General features: G+C 41.0%; 1 protein-coding gene across 1 annotated transcript; it reads left to right on the top strand.

The window, feature by feature from the left end:
• The first annotated feature begins 4,748 nt into the window (after window positions 1-4,748).
• LOC142869941 (vomeronasal type-1 receptor 90-like) lies at window positions 4,749-7,719 on the top strand. Its single transcript, XM_076000460.1, has 3 exons — window positions 4,749-5,664; window positions 6,500-6,810; window positions 7,636-7,719. The coding sequence occupies exons 1-3, from the start codon at window positions 4,749-4,751 to the stop codon at window positions 7,717-7,719; spliced, it is 1,311 nt and encodes a 436-aa protein (XP_075856575.1).
• Window positions 7,720-9,305: the final 1,586 nt, after the last annotated feature.

Genomic DNA, 9,305 nt, shown 5'->3' with positions numbered 1-9,305 from the left:
TTGTTGACAAGGACTGAGACCAGACAACGCACCTGGGAAAGGATACGTAAGAAAATGAGCTCACACATCATAAAGTTTGGAACCCAGCTGTTACTACTCCATTATTTTCCAGGGATAAGCCCCTTTGGTGGCTCCCTTTTCCAATAATCCCAGGGCCACAGCTGTCCTGATTCTACAGGTGACATGACAATTATGAGCCTGAAGGGAGATTAAATGACAGCATCTCTTCTTTATAGCGATGTCTTAGGGACCACAGTCCACATACGCAGAATAGCTCCAAGACTCAGCTGTGTGTCTGTTTCTCAGCTTTAATAACAGTGAAGCTCAAGACTCAGGTAGGTAATGGGAAAAGGAAGGATTTCCTCAGTGATGTCAGTAATTCTCCCATATTTTGTCTTGTATCTTACTGAATTATAACTAATTAGGTGTTTTCAGATAAAGTATAAATTTTGTTAACATATAACAATGTAACAATAAATTTATATGTTTTAGAATGAAAGTAGGTAATTTTGTGAAGTTATATTTGAATTGTTTATATTTGGAATTTTATTTGATTATTTAGTGTTTCTCATCTCAATAAATTAACACGACAACAAATTATCTTATGCATTTATGAAAAATTTCCCCTGTAAGGTACAACAAATCTGAGCAAATTCAGAATGATTAAATCATACTCATTTTTTTTGTTTGGGGATATTTTTGTATGTTTCTAATACTTCAAGACTATCCAAGTAATGAAGTCATAAAGTAATGTTTTACAAACATACACTCTTGCATAACAAGAGTATTCCTTTATCATAAAAATCCTCTAAATGTACTACTCCTATTTTTTTCTCTGAAAGTTTCACACTGTCCTTATTTAGCTCAAGAAAACATAGCAACAAGTAAATGTCAATGTGGTTGAAAGTCACAAGTTAATATTATCTGAATTAGGTAAGGTTAGTGTCTATTTCTTAAATGGAAAAGAGAGAGGATAGACACTGTTGAAAACAGAAATAGAATGATGATAACAAATTATACATTTGTTGTGCATGAATGAGAGCATGAAAACCTCAAAAATCTTGATCAGTAGAAAAACTTTTCTGTTCCTGAACATTAAAGAACTTTGTTTGCCTTAAAATATTTCTTGATAAAAGCCCCTGAATTTCCTGTGGGTGAGGGAGGGTGTCTGAGAGGAAGCATCATGATGGACGCTGAACAGCGTTCCTGAGCACACAGGACAGCCGTCCATTTCTTTCTTAGCACAACATCTGACACAGTTTGTAAGACCGTGATCTTCCCAGTGCTGTGATAACACAGAGATGTGACAGTAAAAGCCTTTATAAAAATATACTTTGCTAATATCTTTTTTGATCTGATGGTCAGAAAAATTGCACTGGCAGATAAGAGTTTTAAGTTTTTCAAAAATCTGTGGCTCAGGATTTGTGATCATCCCCCTCCAGTGCTTTTCGTCTCCTACCTCTACAGCAACCCTTCTTCTTCCCACGTTTATCCTCAATGAGCTGAAGATCAAATGTCTTCAGATTATGGATATCCATGGTTAGTGAGCATTGTGCTTCCAGCTTCACACTACTCGTTAAATTACCAAAGAACAATACATGTATTTCAGTTTTTCAATGGTGTTTGGAACTATTTATAGTTACTCTTTTGTCATTTGTACATTATACAAAAGATTTTCATAGAACTATTCTAGCTGGGAAAGGTAGTCCGCTTTTCTGATGTTGCCAGTTGTGTTTCTCAGGTTGCCAACTGCTGCTACTGAATGAACAAACCCTCCTCCCCACCAGCCAGGTCATCTGCTGTTCTCATAATCACTTTATGCTGTCACTGACCAGTCATATCTTTTACAATGTTGTTCAGAGAATATGGCAAAAGGGTGGGAAATATGACACTTGATTAATGTAACAGAATAAAACATAGAATGCTACTTTGTGATGTATACTTATACTTAAATATGTGTCAGGCCAAAGGAAAATTGTACTAAATGATATTTATAAAATAATGAAACTCTAAATATTGAATATTATTATAAAGATGAGAAAATAGACTTAAAGCTTCATTTTCTCTAAAATAACATTTTATCTAATGCAAAATAGCTTTGGGTTTTGTAAATGATCTTTTTCCCTTTTATTACAGTTCTCCTTTGATCTAAGCCTATAGACTTTATGATTAGTTTTGGTTCCTGGTCTAATTAATTGTGTTATTCTCCCTAATGTTTCCATAAGTGTGTATATGCTTTGGGCTTATAAAATTAAGAATATTCAAAGTTGAAAGTGAGAATAATAAAGATGAACTTGATCTACATTATCCATCTCTGAGAGTACTTAAGGGTCTCTCCCTCAACCGAACCCAAAACAACCTGGTTGCTACATGTCATGGTGAGTGCTGAGATGTGCACTCAAATTTATAAGTTTTTATTGTATCAGATAAGACCCAATCCTCCTTTACACTCAGACCTATCTATATGATCTCTACAGGTTTTTCTTCTATTTCATTTCTCTCAGGTCTGCATTATGTTTTAAGATCCCATGATTATTTTACACTGTGGTTGCCAGATTCATTAAATAAAAATATAGGAAACACAGTTAAGTTTAAAATTCAGAAAAAAACAACAAATAACTTTTTATAATAACTATAAAATATTGAAATATGTATTTTCATGTAATTATATCTACATATGTCCATCCTCCTAGATATTGTGTAGAATGAATATATATATATGTATACACACACACAACATTATTTGAAATTTGTATTTAAGAGACTTTCTTGTACTTTATCTGTTGACCAATCAAACACAGTGCTATGCCTCCCCAGTTCATGCTCAGCACCAATGCCCTCTGCAGTCTTCCTGGAGAAGGAGGCGGCATGGCCTAGCAGATAACACTCTTTCTTGTGGTATGTGAGAGTCATTCACAGAGTGAGGGCATGAATTAGAGATTGTGGTAAGCTGAATATTCCTTGGCATGAGAAAAAAAAACTAATAAAATTCTTATCTCTGTTATTTCTCCCAATATTTTTATTAACTCTTTTAGGTATATGGCTTGCAATATTTGCAGAACAATAATACAACGATTCAAGTATATATAAATAATAATAAATAATTCCACATACATTAGTAATTCATTTCCAAATATTGCTTAACTTGTACTGGATTGTGAGCCTTAAGATGTGGAGACTGTTGAGCCTTGAAGTCAATATTCTCCTGGTGCCTCTTCTGAGTGCAACATGGCTACAGATTCTAGCCAAGCTAAGGGTGCAGATGTATGTTATTGGGAACTATTCAGTTTCTTATTCTAACAGTTGAGATAAATATGTCCATTTACTAGTTTAAGAATTTGGAGAAAGAGTAAGAAAAATATATGTAATGAACCATGTAATTTTTCTTATAAAGTCATACATGCCAGGTGATTTTAGAACAATGTTCTACCTCAGCCATGATTGTCTGAGTATAAGCCAACAACACTGTCATGTTATCCGCATTGTTTTATAGATTTATACTCATGGGCCAGTGTAGTTTTAAGTAACCTTGAAAACAAGTGAAACTTTTTCCATGTCACAACAGAAATAGAGTGACTGTATGGGAACTTCTTTTTTCAGCATCATACAGCTGCATTTTTCTAAGCCCAGTATTGAATTGATTCAATTAAAAAAGATGCCTATATTTGGAACAAATAACATAAGAACATAGTTTCTAAATTATTCAGTGAGATTTCACAAAAGATTCTGATACAGAGATCTCTTGATTTAGACCCGTGGAGAGTCATCTTTACTATTGGAAACCTAAGTATTTTTAAAGGCAAAGGGGACATTCATGGGTTCATTGAAGTATCAAGAAAAGGGTTACATGTGAGCATTTTGATGCAACCTCATGGATATCATAATATTGGAAAACATGTCATTTGGTTATTTTGGATTTTTTCTTTTTTTTTTTTTTTTTGAAAATTGAGGGCAGAATTTTGCCAATTCGCTCCTGAGATAAAGAGAGTTTACATACAGGGTTTATCACATAGAAACTAAGCTGGGGGAGAGACAGAACCATTTCGAGGAGATATAGTCTTAAAAATGTGTACATTTTAATTCCCTGACCCCAGGACTATATTAGGTAATACAGTCAAAGAGAATTAAGGTGCAGATGCCATCAACATTAATAAGTAGCTGACTTTATGACAGAATGATCATCCTGCACTATTAGGGTAGGCCCTATGCAATTATAAGAGCATATAAATGTAGAAGAGGGAGGAAGGAGAAAAAATGTCAGTGGTGTGCTGTGAGGTCAAATCAATGGAACATCATTTTGCAACATGTTTTTGGTCATTCTTTTCCATTTGCATAAATTTTTTTTCAGTTCAACTGTACAAACACCCATGATTTATTTTTACATCACATTACTGTCCTGGATGCTGAAAATTAAATACAGAAATGTAGAAAGTAAAGAAATGCTTTCTAAATCGCCCCACGTACTGTAGGAGTATAGCTAATGTGCACCATATACAGGTGTGATTGTGAATGTGTGGGTGTTTGATATATTAAATCAATAATTTTGTGTATAAAATAAAGTTCAGACTGTATTTTTAAGAATCTATATGAGATAGGGTTAATCAGGACAAATGAGTGGAATTAAAATGACTTTGTGATAATAATTTTGACTATGAAACAACATGGAGGATGGAAAATCTATTGTTTTTTTTTCCAGATACATAATATACATTTTATTTTTGCCATTAAGATGAACACACTTTCTAATTATGATATCATTAAGGAGCACATTTCTTTTCCAAGCTGGTATTGGAATCTCAGCCAACACCTTCCTCCTTTTCTTCTGCATCTTCACAGTCCTTTTGGATAACAGGCCTAAGCACACTGACATGACCACCAGTCACTTGGCTGTTGTCCACATCATGTTGCTTCTTTCTGTAGTGTTCTTGGTGTCACCAAACCTCTTTGAATCACTGAATTTTCAAGATGGCCTCAAATGTAAGGTACTTTTCTACATGAACAGGGTGATGAGGGGTCTCTCCATCTGCACCACCTGCCTCCTGAGTGTGCTCCAAGCAATCACCATCAGCCCTAGCACCTCCTGGTTGGCAAGATTTAAACATACATTTACCAATTATACTTTCCATATTGTTGCCTTGTTTTGGTCCCTCAGTTTGTCCTGCAATAGTTACATAATCTTCCACACTACGGCTTCCTCCAATGTGACCCAGACTGATATGCTGCTGTTCAATAAATACTGCTTAATTTCCCCAATGAACTCCATCATTAGGAGCCTTATATTCACTCTGATGTTATCCAGGCATGTCTTCTTTGTGGGAATCATGCTGCTCTCAAGTGCATACATGGTGGTTCTCTTATTCAGGCATAAAAGAAGGTCCCAGCACCTTCACAGCACCAACCTCTCTTCAAGAGCCTCCCCAGAGAAAAGGGCCACCAGGACTATCCTGCTGCTGGTGAGTTGCTTTGTGGTCATGTACTGGGTGGACTTCAGCATCTCATCCTCCTTAGTCCTATCATGGGTGCATGACTCAGTAATCCGTGGTGTTCAGGGTCTTTTGAGCAATGTCTATGCCATTGTCAGTCCTTTGGTACTAGTCAGTTCTGATAAAAGGATTATCAATATTCTACGACATATGCGACAAAAGTGTCATAGATTTTTAACAAGTGAACCATGAAAATAATTATCTGAAAATAGATTATTCTGACATCAGTTCAATTATTTAAATAGCAGACAATATTGTTTAAATTGTGTAGAATTACATTGTTATTTTATCTAAATGCTTTGGAAATTGATGCTGCTAAGGACTTAGTGGATTCTTTAGCCCAGTACCCACTATGACTTGATGCCCATGTGTTGACAAGTTTCTTACCTTTTGATTCCCTGAACTTCATTTAACCACTTCACTACCAGCGTCAACTTTAGTCGACAGCCACAGATGAAGGCGCATGTAGATTTTACCCGGCAGCCGTGATATGAAGGCGCACAGCTGAGCATTGACTTTAGCCAACAGTCATGATATGACTTTTCTAATTTTTCATTTATCAAAATAAAATTGTGAACATTTAAAAATAACGTAATAAAAGCACATATGTACATGTTACCTATTCTGATTTACATTAAAAGTAAAGCTGGCTGTAAAGTAAAACAAGCCTTCAGTGCTTTAAAGCTTTCCTCATCACACAGAAGCAAAACGGATCCATAGTCAGTGGACAGCACAGACTACTGTGCGGACTGTGAGTGCCAGCTGTGGGCAAGGTGTCGCGGCTGGTGAGCGCCATACCAAAGTGGTTAAGAAACCTTTCCTATTTTTTTTGAAGTGTACTCTTAAAAAGCTCCTACTGACGAGTAAATTTCTGATGAAGGTTTCTTAAACCAACACAAAAAGGTCAAAATTGACCTGAAGTAGAAAACCTGGATAGACCAATAATCAGACAGGAAAATGAAAAAGTTATCAGAAAAGTGGCTCCAAAAGTTCTGAGCACAGATGGTTGTCCCAAGGAGCCCGGCGGTGTTCGGCGCCTCCTCCGCCCCTCGTGGCGGTGCGCAGCCGCGGCGACCTTGGGCTTCGCGGACCGGCAGAGCGAGCTGCAGAGGGGCCGCGCAGGCTGGGGCACAAGGAGCTGGGCTCGGCCTGCGCCCCGAGGCCTCACGACGCGCAGCACAGGCGCCAGGCACCGAGCACTCTGCGGGCCGCGGGGCTGTCGCCGCTGCTCGGACCGGACGAACTTCTCCGAGCCCGCCCGCCCCAGCTCCTGGAGAGGGCGGGCGCCGCGGACTGCGGAGGGGCGGCGCGGGCGGCCTCGGCGAGGGCGAGCGTCCGACCCTGTCGCCTTCCCCACAGCAAAGTCGGCCTGCCACGACTCCCTCCGCCCTCCTCACGCCGCTGCCCCGCCCCCGCCCTCCTCACGCCGCTGCCCCGCCCCCGCCCTCCTCACGCCGCTGCCCCGCCCCCGCCCTCCTCACGCCGCTGCCCCGCCCCCGCCCTCCTCACGCCGCTGCCCCGCCCCCGCCCTCCTCACGCCGCTGCCCCGCCCCCGCCCTCCTCACGCCGCTGCCCCGCCCCCGCCCTCCTCACGCCGCTGCCCCGCCCCCGCCCTCCCACGCCGCTGCCCCGCCCCCGCCCACCTCACGCCGCTGCCCCGCCCCCGCCCTCCTCACGCCGCTGCCCCGCCCCCGCCCTCCTCACGCCGCTCCCCCCACCGCCCCCACCCTCCTCACGCCGCCCCCGTCCTCACGCCGCTCCCCCGCCCCCGCCCTTCTCACGCCGCTGCCCCTCCTCACGCTGCTCCCCCTACCTCACGCCTCTCCCCCCATCTCATGCCGCTCGCCCCTCCTCGCGCCGCGCCCCCTCCTCACGCCGCGCCCCCGCCCCCGCCCTCCTGACACCACTCCCCCCTCTTCACACCGCTCCCCCACCTCACGCCGATCCCCCCACCTCACTCCGCTCCCCCTACCTCATGCCAGGGCCCCAGCCTCACGCCCCTCCTCCACCTCACACTGCTTCCCCCCCTCACGCCGCTCCCCCCCACGATGCTCCCTCCTCTCCTCACGCCCCTCCCCCGCCTCACACCGCTCCCCGCCTCCTCATGCCGCCCCCTCCTCACGCCCCTCTCCACCTCATGCCACTCCCCCAGCTCAGGCCCTGCATCCCACCCTGCTGTGGCCTGGGCCTCCCAGCAGTGCCCTGGAGCCCCAGCAGCTGCTACTCTCTGCCCTGATTAGGCTTGTTAACAATATTTGGTTATTCTTTTCATGATCATGGAATAGACCCTAAGTAGATAAAGGATTTAGAAATGAACAAACAACAAAAATATTTGCAACAAATACGACAGTGTAATTCCTTTGCAACCTCAGCTAAATACCTATAAATAAGGAACTACGAACACGCCAAAGGCAGTGGACATGGATAGACAAGTCAAAAGTTAAATATGAGTGACCGGTAAACATATTGTTAAAACTTTGTCTATTAAAATAGCACAAGGTGTATTTGTTTTAACAATCATAAGAGTACAGTAAAAACTGTAGTTCGTATACTGTACTTGGAAACGTTTCATGAGAAGGGTTCATTTTTAAATGTTCAAAACCTTTTACCTAGTCATTTCATTTCTTGGAAAATGCAACAAACATTTTGGCACAGTAGTATCTGTAGTCTTGTTTATAATAGAGGAAAATCGAGAATAGCCAAAGTAAAAGTTGGAAACTAATTAAATTATGGTGTGACTTCAAAGCCAGAAATCATAGTGAAAAACATGGATATATTTGATTACACACAAAATTTAAACCACTGTACCATGAAATATTTGAATAATGACAAAGCAGGAAAAGTTTTTATATATTGCATAGATATGTTATATATACATGATATATTTTTTAAACCTATACACATCAACTAGTGAAAGAATAACATCCCAATTTAAAAATGAGAAAGAACGTGAATTAATATAGTTAACAAAAGAAGAACCACAACCAATAAACATTAGAACACATGTTTAACCTCACCAGCAATCAAAACATTTCATTTCAAGTGTAATGGCATATTTTACCTCTCCAGATGCTTGTGTTTTATTTACACATTTTAACTAGGCTTGTTAATGTTGGCAAAGATAATACAAAAAAGGATAGATTGTATACAGTGTCAATGGAGACATAAGAAATGTCTTATGTGGTGGCTCATGCCTGTAATCCTAGCCCTCTGGGAGGCCGAGGCAGGAGGATTGCTTGAGCTCAGGAGTTTAAGACCAGCCTGAGCAAGAGCAAGACCTCTTCTCTACTAAAATAATAGAAAGAAATGAATTGGCCAACTAAAAATATATAGAAAATATTAGCTGGGCATGGTGGTGCATACCTGTAGTCCCAGCTACTCAGGAGGCTGAGACAGGAGGATCGCTCAAGCCCAGGAGTTTGAGGTTGCTGTGAGCTAGGCTGCCGCCACAGCACCTAGCCCAGGCAATAGAGTGAGACTGTATGTAAAAAAAAAAAAGGAAAGAAACACTTGAATAAAGCTGGTGGACCATGGTGAATGCTAATGAAGGCAAAATTGGCAGTGTATGTAAAATAATCAGAAAGTGTGCAATAATGTGTGTGTATGATTTTATTTATATGACATTCAAAAAGAGGCAAAAATTATATTGAATATATAGATAAGTGTAGTACCAAGCAAATCTAGGCAAAGATTAATCTCTGTGGGGCAGAGAGGGAGACCTAGTTAGGAAACATCTAGAATGGTACTAGTACTAGTAGCAGCACTTTGTTTCCTAAGCTGAATAGTGGATATATAGGTGTTTACTTAATTTTTTTAAAACTT

The sequence above is a fragment of the Microcebus murinus genome, chromosome 3 (genome assembly GCF_040939455.1).
Source record: "Microcebus murinus isolate Inina chromosome 3, M.murinus_Inina_mat1.0, whole genome shotgun sequence".
NCBI classification, from domain to species: domain Eukaryota; kingdom Metazoa; phylum Chordata; class Mammalia; order Primates; family Cheirogaleidae; genus Microcebus; species Microcebus murinus.
This window is presented reverse-complemented; position numbering and strand designations above follow the sequence as displayed.